At 49.2% G+C, this 22,432-nt stretch overlaps 1 protein-coding gene across 1 annotated transcript in view; it reads left to right on the forward strand.

The window, feature by feature from the left end:
• LOC117744007 (partitioning defective 3 homolog B-like) overlaps positions 1-22,432 on the forward strand; it is a 102,922-nt gene that overhangs the window by 58,338 nt on the left and 22,152 nt on the right. The window contains 5 exon segments of the mRNA XM_034552058.1: positions 2,657-2,872; positions 3,630-3,822; positions 15,419-15,529; positions 15,613-15,903; positions 21,886-21,997. Of these exon segments, the coding sequence (XP_034407949.1) occupies positions 2,657-2,872; positions 3,630-3,822; positions 15,419-15,529; positions 15,613-15,903; positions 21,886-21,997 (923 nt within the window).

Genomic DNA, 22,432 nt, shown 5'->3' on the forward strand with positions numbered 1-22,432 from the left:
AGGGTTTTTATTTCCCAAGCGTAAAGTACCGTTTTGAAGGTTTTCTCTTCGCAATGTTCTCAACACCGGAGTCTCGTGGATAGATTAATGGCACCGCACTGTATCGTATCGCTTTATGTTCATGCGCATCAGTTGTAGTTATGAATGCCTGTGTGTTTTAACGCCGTGTGGTAAATTGCATGTATTCACCCACAATGCAACAGTGAACTGGTGTGTGTGTGTGTGTGTGTGTGTGTGTGTGTGTGTGTGTGTGTGTGTGTGTGTATACCGAATGTATTGTCACATTTCTACAAAGAGTCATATTTAGATTCACTCATCGGACTTTTAAGCTCTGTAATCGGATGCTTCTCACTGAAATGCTCCTCGGGAGTTGGACATGACTTCTCTTCTGAAGTTTAAATGCACTTTTTTGCAAAGAACAGATATTTTTGAAACGCAGTTAACGACCATCCGAGCCTTTTGAATTGAACCGCCGTCACCAAACCGTGTCAAAGAAAACAAGGAGGAGAGATGTAAGGAGTGTTCCAGCTGTGACGGGCATCGCCGGGGTCCGGGGCCTGTTTGGCTGTGAGTCCGAGGGAGCATCTGCTGGCACAGCGGGCAGCGATATGTGATAAACGCCGATTTCACCCTCCATTGGATGGAGCTGGCGACGATAGCCACCTCCCCCCCCCCACCCCCCCCGCCGCTCATCCATCCTATTAAACCCTCATTATTCATTTACCTACAGCCTCGGCCGCCTGACATGCGTTGAACGAACAGACACACACAGACACACACACACACATGCACACACACGCCAGCAAAAGTGTTTTTTCTCCTGTTTCATCTAAAGCGGTCAAGGACACACACCACTATCTCATACAGGCAGTATCGGGACTTCTAAATTGTTCCTTTTCAAAATTCTCACTTTTTGTAGCGCACACACACACACGCACACACGCGCGCACACCTTCTCTGTGTATAGTGCAGCAAGCGCGCTGCCAAGGAGCTTAATTCTATCAGGCTGCGAGCTGGACAGCCGTAATTACATTTGTGACACAAATCCTGCCTCTCAAATTGAGCGTTTTATTCCTGAGCGCTCCCCCCTCTCTATTTATAACCCCTTATTCCCCATAAATCCCACTTCCTCTCAGAAAGTCAATTTAGGACTTAAAAGGCAGCAACGCTCCGCTCCCTTTCCCACCTCCGCCCCCCTGCTTCGCCTCTATCGCCGGCTTCAGTTTCACCTCGGATGCTTTGAAGCCTCTGAAATGACGTCTTAAGCAGCGAGCGCCACAATGCGAGAAAGCCATCCCGTACCAGGGGAAAAAGTTTTGGACTGAAGAAAGCCAACAACAACAAAACAGCTGCTTGCTTTAGCTGCCTGTCGGGTTTTTCTTCACCTCTCCGTCACTTCCCCACGTCGGCGTGACGTTCACCCTCTTCTCTCCTCTCTTTTTCTCCTTTTTGCCCCACAGCTCCGCCCTCCCTAAAGCCCTCCCCCTTCGCTCGCCCGGTGGCCTCCTCCCCTTTCTCTGCGAGTCCTCGCTGAATCAGCCGTGGCCTTCATCCCTTTCCTCCGTCTCCCCTCTCCTACTCTCTGGAGTCGGAGGCCACACCTGAGTACAGTATGGTGGCAGTTCATTTGTTCCCCCTCTCTCTCTCTCTCTCTCTCTCTCTCTCTCTCGTTTTATGCATGAGTCAGCTCCCCATCCATCCCTGTACCACTCCACCTCATTCATTGTTTCCTCCCCACCTCCTTCATGTTGCTCCTATAGGACTCTGGCTTTCTCTCTCATTTCCGTCAAGCCTGTTTTTCACCTTCTCTCCTCTGCAGCTTTATTCCAAAAAGCTTTGTCCAGTCTGGAGAATGTGTGGAGAAACCTAATCCGGCGGATAAAGTCGAGATATCAATACTTTTTTATATATTCTTCATGAATATAGATAAGAATCAACTCAAATGTGTACGTCTAGATTCCAATTCCCAAATGGTTTCCTTTTATTCTTTCGTAAACATTGCTTGACCTCATGCCTTAAAATACGTGTTGTTTATTTTTTCCGTCCTTCCAGAGTTCCCTTTTATAGTTTCAGAACTAGTGCTGTTGAGATAAGATAAAGGACTTCGACAAGAAAGAAGAGGTTAAAAAGTACAACGAATAGTTTAAAGAACGCTGCCATACATTTTTGGAATAACTTGATTTTGGTTCAGAAGCAAAATGCACAACTTTACTCTGGCTACGTTGTAATGGGGTCCGAATGGGCCGCTGGACTCGTTCCAGTGCACCCTCCCGTAACTCTCCTGAAATGCCTCGTCCCGGCACCCTCTCCCTCTCCTGCAATGAACTTGAATCTCTGGCAGCATTTCATGCTTAAAGTTTATCGCAGATGCCCTTTGAATAAGGAAATATGAATGCCGTGGATGATGATGTTTTGTAAGCAGCGGGTGGGGAATTTAGCTAAAAGCTTATGATCTCAATACCCAGAGTCACTTCAAATCATTCGGTCCTATTTGATCATCTCATTTGAGAGGCCCAGTTCCCTCCTCCTCCATCACTTAGGCGCCCCCTGCCCTCCCTTCTCCCTCTCATCCTGTTAAACATCAGTCGACCTCATCGCTCACAGTCCCTCCCGTCCTCTTCTCTCGTCTCTTTTGTTTCCCCCCCCCCCCCGACAGAGCCCTCCGCCGGCGGAGCGCTGGGCCCGACCCTGGGCCTCTGGAAGTCCAGCTCCCTCGAGAGTCTCCAGACGGCCGTGTCGGAGGCCAACCAGAGCCGCAGCAAGGCCCAGGTGCCCTTCCACCGGCCGCGGCCGCACATGGTGCGCGGGCGCGGGAACAACCAGAGCTTCCGCATCGCCATCGACAAGTCCTACGACGGGCCCTCTGAAGACGGTGAGACTTCCCCTGTTGCGGTATTAAAAGAGTCTTTCCGAAACATTGTATCCCATTTTTTAAATTGGACCGCGCACATCCCTCAGGCTTTATAACACACTGGCACTCACGAAGAGCCAGAGGCCTGCCAAGGGACGGTGCTTAGCCGGAGTACCTTAATGAAATGCTACATGATTTTATCCACTCAGCAATTTAGGAAGAGCAACTTTATATCTTACAGCAGCATATTTTTTATGCTCTACCTTGTGAACCCACGGACACGCTGGATGTCGTGTGCGTGTGTGTCTGATGATGATTATTACTGAGGAAATTATCCTCTGCGTTAGCTGGGAGGAGTGAGACCATGCAGAATGTTGACTAATGACGTTTGGAGGAATCTAGAGTGTGAAAAATTACCCGTCTGCGGCCGCATTAGAGGAGAAGTCTCACTTCCACGGCGTTTGTCGCTGAATGACAATGACACGTTTGTTTTTCTGCCTTCAGCAGGTCACACAACTGTCTCCTGATACTTTGAATCACACGTTAAGCCATGAATGGGAATCATGAATCTGTCTCCTGATACTTTGAATCACACATTAAGCCATGAATGGGAATCAGACCCTCTTTTTGAGTTGCCCTTTTCCACTCAGGGAGGTGGGTATGACTGCCGCTAGTGCTCATCCAGGTGTGAGAGAGTCTGCTGCCTATGAGAGGACTAACTAGCTCCCTGAACAGCACAGTGATGCATACCCAATGACATGAACATACCTGTCCGCAGACGACGACCTGTCCGACCGCAGCTCCGGCTGCGAGACGCCCGCCAGCAGCTCCTCTCGCCAGGGCCTGGACGAGGAGGAAGGAAAGAAGAAGAAGAAGAAAACCAAAGGGAAGAAGAAAGAGAAAAAGAGCAAAGGGAAGACTGTGGACGACGCGGAGAAGAAGACCAAAAAGAAAGGATTCGGCCTCTTACGGTAGGAGTCCTTTAATACTGAACCTCTTTAACAACATATATGTTTTTTTGTTTTGTTTTTTGTTCCTGTACACAGTCAAATTTAGGGTTCATGTGGAAATCAATGGACAAACAACTGCCCTACTTTCTCCCGGTTAAGTTTCAACAAATCAGCCACTGAGGCCAGCAGGATTATGGGCCATTTGGATTATTGGCTATGAACACAACCTTCGCTGTAATGGAGGGTATCCATTATCTCTCAATCCAAGCAAAGTCCCACTGACACGAGCCGCTTGTCACTCCTTTTATCAACGCGTCCCCATCGTGATTGCGGCGGTCCAATCCTCCAACAGCGACCCTTATCTATTGGCAGTGACACGGTGTGGTCAGTGTATCGCTGCACTTCCAACACTTGAGATTCAATTAGGCTGCGGCGAGAGATAGCGCGAGGTCCGCGCGCCGGCCTCCAGATGGCAGATAAGAATCCAATCGGCGGCCGTGTCGAGGGCAGTAATGGAGGAGATGTTCACACGGTTAGAAGCTGGTAGTGGAGAGCAGGGCGGGGAGGAGGAAGGGCAAGGCGAAGGACACGCGCGCAGAGAAGCAGAGGGGTGCGTGCAGGGAAGGCGTGTGCGAGAGGATGGAGTTGAGTGTAAACCGGCCCCAGAACTCCGGTCCAGGTGGCGCTCCGTTTTCCCCAGCAAAATGTACTTTATGGCTCCATCTATTCCGCACATCAAGCCTCTGCTGTGTCTCTGCGGCGGACGGTGTCGGAGCTGACACCGCAAGCTGTGTGACAGATTGTGTTTATGTGTTTGGGAGGTAATCTCTGCATCTATACTCCGCGAGCATACAGCGTTGTTTCCTGTTTATTCTCAGTTTTACACCTTTATCTCGAGGCTCTTTTCAAGGGGGCTGCGTCTAACCGTTATTTTAATTATCGATTGGCTGGCCCATTATTTTCTTGATTAATTGTTTTGTCAATAAAATAGTGAAAAGCTTCCCGTGTGCAATTTCCCCCGGAGCCCCGAGGTGACGTCTTCCAACAGCCCAACAAAAAAAAAGTCCATTTATTATCACGTAACACAAAGCGTCACATTCTCACATTTCAAGAAGCACGAGAGCAGCAAATGTTTTGGCCTTTTGGTTTTAAAAAGTCATTTTTCTGTCGTTGCAGCTCTTGGATTCTTTCCATCCCCCTCTTTTGCTCATGCCTACTCTTATTTTGAAAGGGTTACTTGCATGTGCAATGATCAATGACACTTAACAGTTGACTTCAGTTAAACGGAAACCTCATTTTTTTTTAATTTACTGTGTCATTTTACACATTTGGGTTGCACATTCTTTTTTTTCTTTTTTTTTCTTGGACTGCGTGGAATTGTGACGTCTTCACATCACGGACGACGATCATGTTCGAGTCTCTGGAGTCTCGAAAATGTCGTCAATGTAGGAGTTTGGTGTTCTGGACTGCGGTGTATGAAAAATAATACAGCATTTCTAGGTGAGGTGCATTGGTGAAAATGCACTGGATACAATGTTTCTTATTACACACACACACACACACACACACACACACACACACACACACACACACCTCCTCTTTCTTGTTTGCGAGCTCATCCTTTTAAACTGGCAACAATAGTCCGAAACACTTAAACCCATCCCACTATTGTTGAGGCTGAGTGCCTCTCTGCCTCAACAATAGAACGGAGTCCCGTATACAAAAGCTTCCACACACTAGCGTCTCTCTCTCTCGCTCTCGCTCCCTGGCCTTTATCTGGCCGACTTGATCGTTATTGAACTTGAAATATGACTTAATTAGCCGGAGTATTGCACTGTTCAATCTAATTGCAGCTCTCAAATGTTATTTTACTCCGACGGCATTAGGAAAAGGGCACATTTGCGAACGCATGACCTCAGTTCACCTCCGCCAGTGAGCGCGTGTGTGTGTGTGTGTGTGTGTGTGTGTGTGTGTGTGTGTGTGTGTGTGTGTGTGTGTGTGTGTGTGTGTGTGTGTGTGTGTGTGTGTGTGTGTGTGCGACTGCAGCTCGCACACACACACACACACGCACGGTGGACGTGGGCCCCCCATCGTAGCGGGCCATACATATTTAGTTTAGCCGCGGCAGTATTTGAAGAACAAGTTGTTTTTGGCATCAGCGCATCGCAAACAGCTGGGTGTAAAGGTGACCTCTGGAGATCGCCGTGGCAACGTTCGCTAAATCCATAACGTGATCCTCGTTCTGTGAAGAGCATCACTTCCACGCGGTGTTTTTTTTTTCTACCTCGGCACAGCTGGTGTGAGTCTGCCCGCCGTTTGACATGATTACACCTGCTGGCATAATGGTAGCGCGTCTTTAAAGGTCAACAATTAGGGATTAGCGAGGGGGGAGGAGGGGGGATTTTAATGGTCGCAGGTCGAGACATTCATAGAACAGTTTAGTTAAGTGATATTAAACACGTCACACCTATACATCGGTCATTGCAAATGACTGTAATTGGCCTACTTAAAGGCCTTCACACCACAAGCAGCACACAATGTCAAATCCTCTACCGGAGGAGAACTTGCTGGCAGGACTAACAGTGGAACTCACATCCCAGAACAAAGGAGGAGAACCTGGTCACGGGTTCAGACGTCATGATCAAACAGGAACGCTGACGGTGCACTTTTTCCCTCCATGAATAAATATAATTTGACGTAAGAAGCGTTTTTTTTTTCGTCCAGTTTTTCACCCTCCGGGGATTAGACGCATTATAGTGTGAGCCAACGCGACTTAATCAGGAGGTCAAGGATATAGCTTGTGACTAACGTCCCTCTGTGAGTGTCGCCACTCAACCCCCCGCCCCGCCCCCCCGTCCCCGTCCCCATCCCGCCAGTCACTCAGGATCAACGTTCAGCTGTCGCCGTCAACACGCGTCCCGCCGCCCACCACCCCTCCGCTAATTTAAGGGACATGAAAGCTGCTTTTTAAAAATAAAATATATATATATATATATATATTTCTTTTTGCAAATCCGCATGCGACATGATATACATCCTCTTCCCCTCGGTCCTCTGTTCGCGGGCGCCGACAGAAATGAATCCGACAAGGAGAAGCAAGCCAATTAGCGGCGTCCGTTCCGCTCGCGTCCTATCGCGGAGCAGCAGGATGCGCCGGGCTGAATGGCAGTCACCGGTGGGCGGTGCTCCGCGGAGACCAAAAGCCTGGTTGTCACACCGCGAGGTGATTTCTGATGGCATTTGCGCACTCCTCGCTCCCTTTCCATGAGCACTTGCTCCCTTCCTCTTTAAGTTTTAAGATGAGCCCCACCCCACACACACACACACACACACTCTCCTCTCATCCCGACCTTAACCGTGCCCTTTTCATTTGCCTTCTGTTGTGACTGTTAAATCGCTCCATTTCCTTGAATGGACTATTGATTTATCAGGCTGCGTTAGACAACATGAGCTCTCAAGTCCCACTCGAATTCACACAAGTTTGTGATTATCTACGATTAAGAGTGCTAATATGAGCTGTGAGCTCCCAGAGGCCTGTTGCCAATTAGGCGGGGCGCGAGGCTCGTCGTTCCCTCCGGATCCCGGATTCCTTTTGTGAGGTTTTTCCTGTCGTCGTGGGGGGGGGCCTCCTTCTCTTTGTCTCCTCCGTCGTTCCCGTTTGTTTTTCCGAAACAAAACCCAGAGAAAAGACGTCGGAGCAAAAAAAGCTCCAGGCCGACGATCGCTGACGCCGGTGTCTTTCAACGCAGCGAGGAAAGGAAAGGAAAGAAGGGTAGATGTAAGGCGACTCTTTGAACGCGCAGGTTGTCAAAAGTGTTGCCAGGCGCGACGAAATCCCTGTGACATGTTTGTGTGGGCGTCTTAGCCGTGACTCTAAGCCGTGATGGGGCTAATTTGGAGGTGCATTACCTAATCCCACCGGCGGTGAGTGCGCTGCAGGTGGATTTGTTTGATCCGTCATCTCATCTGGCATTTAGGGGCGGTTAGCTGCGTTTGACGTTGAACACCGGAGTGGAGTCTTCAACGCCGTATTTATTTATGTCGGTATTCTTTTTGGTGAAATATGCATCGGGCCGTACGTTTGTTTGGATACGTCTCCTTTGGATAGACATTATCTTCCTCTCTCGCTCTCTCTCACACTTCATTTCTATTCATGTCTTTATCTTTGCATTAATAATGGATGCCGAACCACAAATCACTTTCTTTGCAACACTTGACACGCGCGGAGCACGGGGCCGCGGCTCGACTAATCAGGGCCGCGTTAAATACACGCTCCCGGGCGAGGGCGGAGCCTCGCGGACCGCGCTCACGTACTTGTCCACGCTGTGTCAGTCGTAGGTTGGAATGATTGAAATGGAGACGGCAATCATGCAAATCCCTCGGGGGGGGGGGGGTAAATGTCGGCTCTCTTATCCACCGGTGGCTTTAACCCGCAATTAGTGGGGGACGGAGAGTTGGTTGTCTGCGCGTGGACGTACAATGAACACGTGGTCGTTTGTGCACGTCCTCAAATTGCGTTCTTGTTATTTGAAGCCATTACGGCTCTCGAGCTAATCTGTCATTTAAATTCATCACCCCTTTTTTTTTTTTTTTTCTTCTTCTTCTTCTTCTTCTGAAACCCCAGAAAGGTGCCGTAACATTGACAAATCACCCTCCATAGAGAGGAGGTTGTCTGAAATTATTTATTTTTGTTTTCTTTCCTTTCATAATTCAGATTAGTGCACAATTTCTCCCCCCCCCCACCCCATCTCCCCAACGCCATTCTCCCGCCAGCCCAAATGTAAAAAGCTGACAAGTAGCGGCCTCCTCTGCAACCCTCCGTCGAGGCATAATTCTAATTTACAACTTCGCCGTGGAGGCAAACAGTCGCCGGCCGCTATCACCGACGGCAGCCGCGGGAAAACAAATTAACTTTTTTTTATTTTATTTTATTTTTTCCACCCTCCCAATCCGGAGCGATGGGCAGCTTCCCTGAAATTGAAGTGCGGGTTTATTGGTGTTGATGCGAGCTGTCAGTCAAATGTGAGAGGGAATGGGGAATTGACAGCGGAGATGATGAGGAAATCCTCATGCATATATATCAGCTGATAAAGGGGCAGTCACAACAGCCCCCCCCCACCCACCCCGCCCCTTCTCTCTCTCTCTCTCTCTCTCTACATCACTCACAGCTTCCCCTTGAACCCCCCCCCCCACCCCCACCTCCTCCCCTCTTCCCCCCTCTTCTCACAGGGCCTTTTATGTTGCTCGTCTTTCATGCCCTGGCTACACCTGCCTCCCTTCCCCTTTCCGCAGCCCCACCGTTTGGCTCGGAGCGCTCGCTCTCATATTTACAGTGCAGACCTCCATTTAGTTCTGGAGGTCTGCACCGTGCACGTATGTGCTCTCTTGTCCCAACTTCTTCAGCCAGCCACATTATCTATTATACGGGGGATGTAAGGAGCAATCTCGCTAATGTCCTCCACAGTTTTTGTTTCTTCTTCTTCCAGGAGCCGTCACATCTTTCAAACGCCACCGATCTCATTTGGGATTATTTTTTCATTTCCACCGGTAACGTCTGTGACTCACCCAGCTGAGGAACATGATACCCACATTTGTAATGTGAAGTATTGCCCATGAGGTAAATGATCCAATGAGACGGTGAGCCGGGGACTTCCATTTGTCGTCGATCAGTCTCGCGATCCATCACTTCCGATCGAGTTATGACATTTTGGATTGACCCCGAGGGAGCATCCATATCGTCCCGACGGCTTTCCGGGCATTCGGGCAGCCGACTGACCATCACTCACCGGCCAATTAAAGGTCTTCATTTGGCCACAGGAAACAGTCGTGACCAATTAGCGTTGGATCTCGGATGCACTCGCGGCTGGCGGGGTTGGGGGGCGCCAGGAAGCGATTACACCTCCGATGGTGGTTACGTCTCTTACAGTCATCTTCACGTCGCGCGTGATCGATGAGCTTCCTCTGGCATCTAACGTCTAATGGCACACACATGCAAGAGAACACACACACACACACACACACACACACCACCTCCTCACACATCTCCCACTCAAACACACACACAGAGCGCGACCTCTGCTTTTCCAGGCGGAGAAGGTTAAGTGTTTCTTGTCCAAGGATGTGCGGAGGGCCCGAGGAGCCAAGAGTCTAACCTTTCCCAGTCTGCCAATGGCTCTCATCTGGAGTCCCGCTGACCTGGCCTTTTCCCCAGCCGCCAGCCGGGAGAATGTGAAGAACTTAGAAAAGGACAAAATAAAGCGGTTGAGGGTATCAGAACATTCTTTTCACCTCCACATAAAAAAAAAAAAACTCCAATCCTGCTGGATCCTAAACTATCCCACATGAATTAAAATGCACGTTGTGTTTGTGTGATGCCGGTGAATGTACCCTTTTTAAATAAGAAATATTATCCCAGTTATACCAACCAAACAGCCACCAAGCCTTTTTGGTTGTGTGTGTGTGTGTGTGTGAAGCCCAGTGGTCTCGTTTCAATATTAATGCCCTCCCTGACAGAAGCGGGGTTGGAAGAGGAAAGACAAGACAGATTGCCGCTGGCGACGGATTTCTCTGCGCGGAAGTTGCAGAAATATGACACAAATCGGTACGCAAACAATTGAAGGGAAACCCATATTTCACCAGGCGGCCCCCCCGGACGGCACAGCAGAAGCCCTCTCTCGTACTCTTCTTGCCTCCTTGCTCCACTCCTCTGTTCTCCTTCCCTTCTTCCTCACTTTCTCTCCCTTCTCTTTCTCCGTAGCGATCCATTGCCGGAGCTCAATCTGCCTCCCTTTCTCTCTATTCTTTCCCTTCCCATCTTCCTTCTCTCCGTCCCCTTCTTAACTTTCCAGTTGCCGCACACCTCGTCCTTCCTTTCTCCAACTCTCTGTTTTCTCACCTCTCTTTTCCTCCCCCTCCTTCCTGCCTCCTCAGTCTTTGCCGCTTCTTCTTTTTTCCTTCCTCTCCCCGTTTCCTTCCTTCCTTTCCTATTACCTTTACTGGCACCCCCTCCCCTCCCTTTACCTATCTTCCCTCCACCACTCTCTCTCTCTCTCTTGACTGAAGTATCAGGGGGACTGGCCAGGCGTTGATTAAGAAAAACATTACATATCAGATTTCTGGTCCCCTGAGAACGACCTGCTGTGCATTCATTACCGTCTGTCTGTCTGTCTGCCTGCCTGTCTGCCTGCCTGTCTGCCTGCCTGTCTGTCACTCAGTTCGTCTGAGTTTAAGCAGGAATTAGATATGAAAATAAGAACTATTAATACGTTCTAAGCGAAGCTCTTTTAACTACGATTAGCGACGGGCGGATCTCTCACACTCTCTCCCTCCATTTCTTCTTCTTCTTTTTTAAATTTGTTGGTCTTATAGCCGCTTATATCAGCCATTAATGGGAGCTGCTTTGGGACAAATTACGGGGATGCGGAGAGGAAGTCTGATAAACAGATTTAATTATACCCAGTGGGGGAAAACTGTGGTTTTCATTACCGAACGGAGACGGGGGGGGGCCCAGCTTGACCTTGCTGCTGGCCGCCAGTCTACTTGTAGCCCGATCCCTCGCTTCCACCAGGAAACTGCGGCCATTTTTTTTTTCCCGAAGCGCACTTGTTGTCTATTTTTTTGCCGCCAGTGTCATTCTGTCTATTTCGGGCCGGAAATATTTTCCGAGGCGTCTCACCGCGAAGAGAAGGAAGGCACCGCGTTACATCACAACCCTCTATAGTGTTAATCTCTCTCTCTCTCTCTGTGTGTCTCTCCCATTTATGCTCCTCGGTTTGTTTCTCTCTCCCCATCCCTCCATCCGTCTCTCTCTTCTCTCTCTCTCCTTTTTCTCTTATTTTTTTTTTTTTTACAGCGAACCCCACTGAGATGCGCTTGCTCCTCTCCAAATACATACAGAGCAATCTAATTAGCGCGATAACATTTCTGCTTGGCTGATTAACTGCTCTCCCCCGTGCCTCTGAACGCTGCCGCATCGCTTCCATATATTCCTAACCTCCTTACTCCTCCCCAGCCGAGCTGCACTTTCACGGGAGCTTTGGCTCACCCATCCATCCCTCCTCTTTTCTCTCCCTGCTCTTTACTTCCTCTCTTTCTTCCCATTCTTCCCGTCTCTCTCGTTTATTCTCCGAGAATATTTTAAAAATCCTTACTCTTTCTATTTTTTTTTTTCGTCCTCTAATTCATTCCCTCGAAAACAAATGGGATATTTGGCCAGTTTTCTCACTTCTCACCGCCTTCTTCTCTTTTCCGTAAAAAGCAGAAAAATGGCCGTGTAGTTGAGAGCAAGTATATATCGTCTTTTAAAACCAGAAGCGTGTTTAGGCCTCTTGACATCGGCTCCCAGCACGATTTGAGGATCACTTTTAAGATCTTACTCGTCACTTTTAAGGCTCTTCATAGCACGAGACTTAATTTTTAGACGAGAAACCAGCTGTGTCGTTGTGTGTTTCAGGTCCTCTGGAGATTTGGTGTGTGTGTGTGTGTGTGTGTGTGTGTGTGTGTGTGTGTGTCTCTCTCACCTTAAACACCGTATGCCAAGTCTTGTCAAGTCTGCGAGATTGTGAGCTCACATATACACAAAGCACACATGCACCCCCGTCGAGTAAATCCTGAAAACACGACTTCCTCCACACACACACACGCACACACGCACACACGCACACGCACGCGGTGCCAGACAGCGTTCCCACGACCCTCGTTATGCCCGACCCAGCCACCCAGCGACTCCCCGCTGCCAACAGAGAGGAAAGGCGTATTAAGGCGTATTAAAACTCAACACTGCACACGGCCGGCAGAGTTGGCGACGCAAATTGCCCGAAAGAAAACCAACTAAGCGGCCCCCGGTGCTGCGAGGAGCGGAGAGATGATTTCCTGAAAGGCCGCTTAGTCTGCAGAACAGCGTTGAGATCGTGCTGCGCAGCGATCTGATGCCGTTTGTTCTGAAAATGCTCCGTAATAGATAAGTTTGTCTAATGAAGTGAGCTCGGCCTCCCTTTCTGGAGGGGCTAATTGCACGGGTCAGGTTGGTGACTTCAGCACCCCTGGCTGGCTGTGATCTCCATGTTGCATAGAGAGCCTCATTAGAGCCTGGCTAACTGAGCGCAGGCCTCCCCCCCCCCCCCTCCCCATCCCCCGCTTCCCTCTCTCCCTATCCTAAAGCTATGCAAATGCCAGTAGCTGTAGTCATTACAGTCAGACCAGTTTCTTAGCAGCGAGTTCTCTCCCGGTGGGACCGGCTGGCTGTCCAGAGCTCTAGGAGGAGAGCGGTGGTCATCGTCCACGATCGCCATTTTCTTGTGCATTTGAGCAATGAATACTAAATCACCGATAAGCTCGTTGCGACAGACAAACCAGCCGGGGGAACTCTCACTCCCAGAGTTCAGTGCAAACGGACCAGTCCAGCTTCGTGGCCCGTCAGGACGCCGGGGAGCCGGCAGGCTAATGATGACAGCGGCGCGCTAATAATGGTTCCCAGTAGCTCCGGTGACAGTGGGGAGTGTATTAAATGGGATACCAGAGCAGCCCGACTCCCCCGGAACCCCTACTTCCCCTCTAATGAGGGTTTGATGGAGTGGTTGTGTAGGTAGATAATGCTAAGTTAATGAGATGTCCCACTCCATGAGACTGTTTGCAGTTCCCCACAGAGTTGCTGTGTGTGTGTGTGTGTGTGTGTGTGTGTGTGTGTTGCTGTCTGCTCCAGCGTGTGTGGCCGCTTAACTGCGCTTGTGTGCAATATATTGGTTTCTAGATTGCTGTGTGTAGTTGTGAAGTTGTTTTTGTGTCCGCGCGTGTGTGTGTGTGTGCGTCGGGGGAATTTGCGTGTGCGTACCGCGCCGTTCATTTATTTCTATTCCTTTCTTCTTCTTTTTTATCCAGCAACAGTCGGGCACTTGACAGGAAATGAACTGTGAAAGAGTGACAGAGCAGAAACTGTCCTAAGAAGAGACGGAACTTAATAAAGGGCAGAGAGAGAGAGTAATGGGGAAAAAAAGAAAATAGACAAGCGACATCGTTATCCAACAGTTGGCTGGCAGTGGGGCAAAGATGGGAGTTTTGGCGATGAAGGAAGAATAATATAAAGGGGGAGCGGGGGATATAACCGCCCTCCCTCATGGCAGGTACATGTCTCTAATTGGGAGTCCCACACCCATTCTGCATCCCCCACCTTCTCCTTCCTTCCATCTACTTCTCAGACAATGCAGTGAGAAAAGGAGGCTTTTCTAATTAATGCAGATATAATGATGGGTCCAACTGTGGACCTCTGCCCCCTTTGAATGTTGATTAAGGTGCTCTCTGTGTGCGTATGTGCTCTCTCTCTCTCTCTGTGTGTGTGTGTGTGTGTGTAGGAGGGGTGAATCTATCAGGCATCTAAGCCAAGATAAATCTGGGATTTTTGGATTTAATCATATATTTACGTGTGATATAATTACACGTCTATTGAGGAATAGTGCAGATATTTCTTTTCTACACGTAGCTGTATTCTATATGCTCATCAGGGAAGTAATTGGTAGTCTGTTTTTGTCCCCCGCATAATGTGGGAGTGCGTAGAAAATCAAAATAGTTCCCGAGAAGAAAAATGGATCTCGCCCGAAAAACAGGAGCCGCCGCGGCAGCGCCCACACTGTTTCCACGGCGAGTGATCTCAAGGAAGCGAGCTGGAGAGACGTTACGGGCTGACGAGGAAATACATTTTTTGCAGATGACACGTTTATATTTGCTAAAATGGCTCAAAGTTCAGGTTGAAACTGTCATGGATGCTGGTTTTTGCTTTTAAGAGGTTGCGCGTCCAAGTAATGGATGGTACGACTCAGCCTGTGATTGTTTATCTGCCTGTAGCAACAACGAGAAGAGTGCCTCTGAGTTAATGAGATGAACACAGACGTTAGATCGGCTCAGCGAGAAAGAGAGGAAAAGAAGAATGGGGGCGAAAAAAGTAGGGTGAGAGTGTGAGCTTAGCGAGAGAAAGAGAGGGGTGAGAAAGACGATGTGGAGGAGAGATGGAAGAATATGTCATATTTAGAGGGAGAGTCTTGCTTCAATCATTTTGAAAGTGGAGCTTTTATTCTCACTCGAACAGAGGTGACAAGAAAAGAGTTTATGAATTATGATGATGATGGTCGTTATGGCAAAGTTGACAAGAAAAACATGGCACACTGTGGTGTAACAGCTATTTTATTGAACAAAATGTTCAAATATTCATGCGCCATATGCTGCGTGACAACTATACCCCTTTTTCATATGCCCACACACACACTGTGGATTGTCAATGCCTGTTGAGGCATTATACCCACATCTATCATGGAGCGGGCAAAGCCACTAACAAAGAATGTGTGTGTGTCGACATGTGTGTGTGTGTGTGGCGGGTGCATGTTCTGTGAGCTAAAGAGGCACTTTAATCAAATTGTGAAAGCTCTGAAGTTTATTGTTTCATCATAAAAGTCTGCAAAAAGATTCCCATTAATGCGCATGAATCTTGCCTTCGAAATAAAAGCACGGCCTGTGATGTTTTTTTCAGGTTTTATATAGATGAGCAGGAAGTCGCCGGGGTAACTCAATCCCAATCTGAATACCGTTTAACACGTGCCAACATTCGTGTCCCTTTCTGTCTTTTGTCCAGATTCGGGAAGAAGAAAGACGACAAGAACAAAGATGCCGCCAAAGCCTCCAAAAACAAACTGGAGGCCCTCAGTGAAGAGGAGGTGGACAGGAACCAGGACCAGCGTGGCAGGTAGGAATCAGACCTGGGTGGCATAAGTGAAGAATGCCTGTATTGGTGTGTCTCCCCATATCTAACTGCCTCCTCTCCGACAGCTTTGACCCGCGCTACGCCGAGATCCAAGCCGGCCACAGCACCCCAGACTCCGCCTCCTTCCCCGAAGTGGAGGACGACGACAGCGACCCCAACTACGCCCGCATCAACAACTTCCGCCCTCCACCCTCGCCGCAGCCGTTTATCAGTCGCACGCCCTCCCCCGCGGCTCTGCCGGCCGGGCCGAACCCCCTCCGGACCTCCTCCGAGGATCTGGACGGGCTCTACGCCAAGGTCAACAAGTCCAGGCCCCCGCCGGCTCTCCAGAACCAGCATCTGACACCGGCAGACAGGTGAGGGAGGGCGCATTTACATTTGACATGTACAAAACGTTAGCTTCGGGTTAGTTCGACTGCCGAGCACAACATATGGAGAAATAATAATGTTTCCTGTGTTTTTAGCATTATGTCGCGTGTCCCACCCCAGCACTCGGGTCGCCCCGATGCTCCACAAATCGTGTGTCCTCCCATTCTCCCTACTAACACTTCCACATCAAAATATCTCCAGGTGGAGAAAGAACATGTTCCTGAAAGTACAAGCGTGCCCAGTGTGGACGCAGAAGCAGCGCTGGTTTCTTCAATTTACGAGACAAAACTCGACTCGTTTTTTACTCGTGCAACTCCTCTGCTTGTAGTAATTGAAACCTTCGACAGGCAGACGTCAAATACGTCTCCTCCACTGCTCCCCTGGTGATGCTCTGCCAGGCTCTGTACCTCCGCACATGCTCAGTTGGACCGAGGTCAGGTGACTGCCTTGGCCCCGTCCTGAACATTATGTTTGGCCCTTTTAAATTGTACGCATATCCTCAATGTTTAGTTGAAGGAAAAGGGTTAATGCTCCCATATTAAGTGTTGTTACCGCAGAAAACTTTGAAACCTTCCAGTTTAACTCACAGACGTTTTTTGTGCACGAGAGAAAAACGTATTCTCATGCAAATGTCTCATTTCCCGTGTGAAATAATACAGGCCACATTAAAACTTCCGTCAACTTAAAGTCTCTGACAGAAATTACTATTGACTTGCAAATCAAAAACTAAGCCCCCGACACCCAATCTCTTCCAGGAAAGAAAAAAAAGATGGAGCATACAAAGAGGGAGAGAGAGAGAGAGAGAGACAGATGGGAATGGAACGAAGTGACAGACGGAGGGACGGGCGGAAAAGGCAAAAAATGAAGGGAATGGAGTGTAGAGAAAGAGTCAAAATGCAGAGGGAATAAAACGCATCAGAGAGGCAAGAAGTGACAGAGCAGAGAATGCAGACAAAGGAGGAGGAGGGATAATTAGCCACCGTCTAGCAGCCTGACAGATCTGTTAGACCACTTTAGCTCTCATCCACTAGTGGTGGGTACTTCATTACCAGCCTGTTTTCTCCCTCTCTCTCTCTCTTACACTCTCGGTGTGTCACTTGCCGGTTTCGCTCATAATGCATGTTAGCTAGTCTTTAGCGTTAGCGTGATGGATGAGGAGCCTCCTTTTGGCTTGTTAGCTCTGCCTGTGAGTCTCTCCCCCTCCTGGTGCCAAAATGAAGGTGTCGTTAATATTTAAGTACAGTTGGCCATGTTGGATGACCTCAGATGTATTCCATGGTCGCGCACACATTCACATCCCTCACCCGGTGCTCACACTTCGCCGGCTATTTCCATTCCCCCTGTTCCGCCACCTGAGGCTCGGACGATGGCGCTCCATTCACAAAGTCGGCGCACCTGTTTAAACACACACAGACACACACACACACACACACACACACACACACACACACACAGAGTGAGAGCCCGTCGCGAGGCTGGAACCCTCGGCGCCTTTCGTTCACACGAACACAAACACGCGGTCGGAAACAGACGCGCGCACACAGCCACCCCACCTGTAACGCTACGGCGAGGAAGCCCAGTGTAACCTAGCAACAATGCTGTGTGTGGTCCGGCATGTCTTATGCCACTGCTCTAAAATCATAGGTGTAAGATCACTTACTGTGTGTGTATATGTGTGTGTGTGTGTGTGTGTGTGTGTGTGTGTGTGTGTGTGTATATATATATATTTATATATATATATATATATACACAAAGCTGTCTTTGATAGCTGTAGCATGCACATGTTTTAGTGTTTCCAAGGGAACAACATATCTGGTTCCTCTCATCTTCCACTGTTTTATTGATGCTGAGGCGAAAAGTGCTCATTATACAAGAGGGACATCCTTAACGCTAATGTTTTCGGAGGTAAATGCGCATGCCTCGGCGTCCACTATGTTTGCTTAGTCCCCCCCCCACCCCCTCCCTCCCCTCCCATCTCGGCCCTGAACAGCGGACTCCAGCGCTGTCTCCCTAATTTACTGTGGGACATTTTCATTAGGCCCTCAATGGCAGGTGTGTGCCGTGATGGGCGTCACATTTGATTAGCACTGCGCTACGGGCTGACCTGTGGAGGAAAAAAAGGTTAGCTATGCTTGTCAAATTTGATTAGCCGGAAGGCACTCTTTGTGGCTGTGGCGAAGAAACGGTGGAAGATGAGATGAAAGAGGAGAGAGGGCGAAGAGAGAGATGTAAAGACTCTCTCTCTCTCTCTCTCAGGAGAGAGGTGCACACCAAATAAATAAAAAACATTTTAAAAAGCCCCATTCTGCGATGAAAAGGGAGATGAAGGTGAGCGTGTAAGCTCGGACGAGTAGATGACACGTCAGTGAGCGTGCTCCCACATTCCTACCTCGTGGCTCCAAAAGCCTTTTTAAGTGTGCCTGACGTCCAAATCTCAAATCACTCCAGACGGGCCTCGACTAATTGCCGAAACGTTTTCCCGCGAGAAGCTACAACGAGCTCTTTTTGGATGTCGATTTTTTTTTCCGACTCCGAAAATGTTGTCGTTGTGGCGCAACGCTGAAGCCACGTGTTCCCCCTATGGAGAGGCGAGACAGGAAGCAGACAGCCGGCGAACGCCGACGTTATATAAGGAGACGTCCCATTAGGGCACACGCAGAAGAACTCACTATTTCTGACAACAGACAATGCATCGACTTGTTTTTCTGTTTGCGGATTTAGTTGTCAGGCAACACCTGCCGGAGGAAGAGCTCAAAGAGAAAAGATGTTCCCTTGAAAACAACACATCATTAGTGCAGTCTGCGCGTTAAGTCGGCGTCTTCCACGCCTCTAATGCCTCTTTCATTGGCGCTCTATCTGGGCAATTTTCCCTTATTTTATTTATTATTTTTTCTTCAATCAAGCAGCCCCTCCCCTCAGCTCTTCTTTTGTTCATGGTCAGTTACACGGAGGAGGCCGACGCTGACTGGAAGCTGGTGTTTGATTGGGAGCTAATCAGGTTTCATATTATTTTTTTATGGCGATGCACTTAACAGAACACAGATACATGATGAGTAATGTGTCTGTTCTGTTGCATGCCGGTGTCTCTGGAGAAAGTTTTTTTTTTGGAGGGGGGCTTGGAAGATGAGGGCATTTTACTGCGAGTTGCATTATGGGAAGTGAAGGATGGGGAGAATCCCATTGATTCCGGTTTGTCCGCCTCTGCTCCCGATGCCACGGCAGCAGAGCGGACATTGGCCGCGCAGTGAAGAATAAACCGCCTGCCTCTCCGGCCTAATTAGTCTGCCCCACACTGGCTAACACCACCTCTCTCTCTCTCTCTCTCTCTCTCTCTCTCTCTCTCTCTCTCTCGCTCTCTCTCTATCTGTCTTTCTCTCTCTCTCTCTCCCACTAGCCTTCATACAGCAGACAGGTTTAGTTTTTTGTTCCCGCTCCAGTTCCGCTGCTCCTCTTTTTCTCCAAGTTCCCATCCCCGTCTTTTTCTTTTTTGGTTTGGTTTTGCTCTCATTCTGTCTTTCATTTCCTGCTCCTGCGTCTCACTCTCTTCCCCTCAGTCTCCATCCTCCTCCTCCTCCTCCTCAGCGTGCTCTGCGTCGTCAGATACTCTGAAATATGGATGAAATTTGACGCTTGAAGGGAAAACAGGTCTGGCTTAAGTGGCAGCGATTTCCGTATCGACGTATTGATCAGTGGTGGTCTGTGTACGTGGCTAATGCCCCCCTCCTCTCCCATTCGTCACATTGGCGTCGGAAAAATCCGAAGATCCCCACAAAATATGACTTCATCTGACAAACAGCCTCACATCACTCCGTCCTACCACTCCAATCTGTTGTGCTTATGCTCCTGGCCTCGGGTTTGCAGACAGGCGATCAGAAAGACGTTATTAGCTACTGATGACAACACACACACACACACACACACAGGACACATGTGTGCGCTTGTACAGACACACTCTCTCTCTTTCCCTTTTCTGTCACTGTTTGGAAAGCAGCCTGCCTGGATTGTCAACCCATCAAACTGCTACTCAACCTCTAATGTTTTATCCAGAATCAGCCTCCGTCTTCAGCTATTAATATGATAATATTTGGCGTTGTCAGTGATGGAGGCCGCGGCATAATGAGATAATTACGGTGTTGTTTCACTGGGAGAGCGACACACACGCTCAATCAAAACTGGCAGCCCTAATTACGGGCCCAGGGATCGGCTAATGGGTTCGCTGGAAGTTGGGTGGCGTGGAAAAAAAAAATGCAACCGTCCGCTGAGGGGTCTTTTTGTTTGTTTGTTTGTTTGTGCGAGGGCTGGTGGGCGAAAAGCAAGAGATGAGTGGAAGAAATGATAATACAAAGAATAAGTGTGAATATCTTCACAGCGAGGTCGTCTGCAGGACACGGGGGCCGAGATTAGTATTGATTAGCTGCACGTTAAAGCAGCAACTCCAGATATTCCAATCTATATAAAGAAGAAGCTCGGGGTGGGGGGGCTTCGCACCAACTTCCTGAAAGCTTCCGGGAACAGCGACGCTTTGCATATCGACATACCGGCGCAGGAGTGTGTGTGTGTGTGTGTGTGTGTGTGTGTGTGTGTGTGTGTGTGTGTGTGTGTGAGAGACTCAGCCTCCCGAGTCCCCTCTGAGTTGTATAGAGGGGCCACATTAAACCCGGGTGCGTACTGTCACGCCGTTTCCCACACACTGCATCACAAGGATGTGTACGCTTCCTGTCTTCTTCTTCTTCTTCTTCTTCACACACACACAAGGAACCAGATTTACTAATTAAAGGCAGGGTCACAAGAGAGACTTAAAGATGTAAGCTATGTACTCCACTAATGAACCTCTCTATCTGCTCTGTGTCTCTCGCCCCGCTCTCTCTCTCTCTCTCTCTCTCTCTCTCTCTCTCTCTCTCTCTCTCTCTCTCTCTCTCTCTCTCTCTCTCTCTCTCTCTCACCCCCCGTTCCGGTCAATATCCGCCCGAGGGTCAGCCCATTAGAATGTGCGGCACGCCCCCCCCCCTCCATGATGAAAGCGATGTGGCTTGTTATGAGTGTCGGACAAAGGCCTTCCTGCTGTTTAGCCGTTCCAGGTGTTTGAGTAGGTGTATGCAGAGGAACGGGTGGAAAGCGCTCTCTTTTTTTTCTTCTTTTTTTCTTTTTGCCGTTGAATATTTTCACGCAGTGTTTATCTCCTGAGGGTGAAATAGCAAGCGGGCGGCATATCGGTGTCAATATGAGATACCTGTTTCCAATGCAGCCGGTAAACACAGATAAACAGCAGCGCGCCGTCGTACTTTGGGTAGCACATCCTGAAGGATTGTGCTCGCTCAGGCACACCATTTCCGTCTGTCGCCTCGTGTGTGTGTGTGTGTGTGTGTGTGTGTGTGCACCTCCTTTGTTCATGTGTGCACGGCTCTGTACTCTCATGCATGTGTTGCTTATCTGGCATTATGGTCCAGTGAGCATGATGACGTTTCTCTTTAAGTTTTGTCCCCATTCTGTCCTAAGTTCTTATCTCTTACTTGTTATTGTTATTTCTTTCTCACCTTTCAGGTCGCTCTCTCGTTGACCCAGTCAACGCGTGGTTCAATCGAGGGCAGAGCGCGGGCTGCCTCGGCCTGTGCGACTTCACAGCGAAAAAGGCACATCCATCAAATGTTTATATTCTGTTTAGTTTTTTTCCCCCACCTTGGTTTTTGTCTGTCAGCAGTAGAAAGTTCAGTTCAGGCGCCGGTGTCTTCTCAGAGGCAGCGCTTTGTGGATATTATCTGTCTGCCGGGGCCTGTCAGTCTCGCTGCGCCGTCAACGGCTGTCACTGCAAAGCAAAAAATGTGTATATATATAGACTATATACAGGTGGATTTAAGAAAGGATGAAGCTGAATGTATCATGTTCCGCCTGGCCTTTTCTTCACTTTCTAATTCCCGGCCTAAACCGCTGACCTCCCCGCCTTTTTATTTACGCCTCCGTCTCTCCCGCAGTGATCAGCGTCTCCAGGGGCCGCGCAGGGAGTACCAGCAGGCCCGAGCCGCTCCGGGCTACGACGAGCTCGACGCCCAACGCCGCAGGGTCCTGGAGCACGACCCGCACCGGGTGAGTGTGCACGCCTTTTTAAGAAAATAATACACAATACATAATGGGACGCCGGGGGGATACGCTCACAGATGGCTTCTCGCCCCCTTCAACATCAAACCCAAACGCCACGGAATGACAGCGAGGCGCGTGCCACCCACAAGGGACACTGGTTTGAAAGACTGAAATGTTAAATGGAAGCATGTGTGTTTTTCTCCAGAGCACTCCCGGTGCCTTTCTGGGGCTATTTTCAGATCTCTTGTTAACATTTTGAGGTGGCGTGAGCCACCGAGGCGGCGCCCGCTCGCACGCCTCCTCATTTAGGTTATGGAGAGATCTATTAGACCGGTGACATTTCCATCCACCCTTTCTTTCAGCTCTAGAGCACAACCTTCTCTCCCTGCCCCCGTTCCTTCTTCCCTCTCTTTCCTGTTGTGGCAGAGACAACAGCGGCCT

The sequence above is a fragment of the Cyclopterus lumpus genome, chromosome 2 (genome assembly GCF_009769545.1).
Source record: "Cyclopterus lumpus isolate fCycLum1 chromosome 2, fCycLum1.pri, whole genome shotgun sequence".
Taxonomy (NCBI): domain Eukaryota; kingdom Metazoa; phylum Chordata; class Actinopteri; order Perciformes; family Cyclopteridae; genus Cyclopterus; species Cyclopterus lumpus.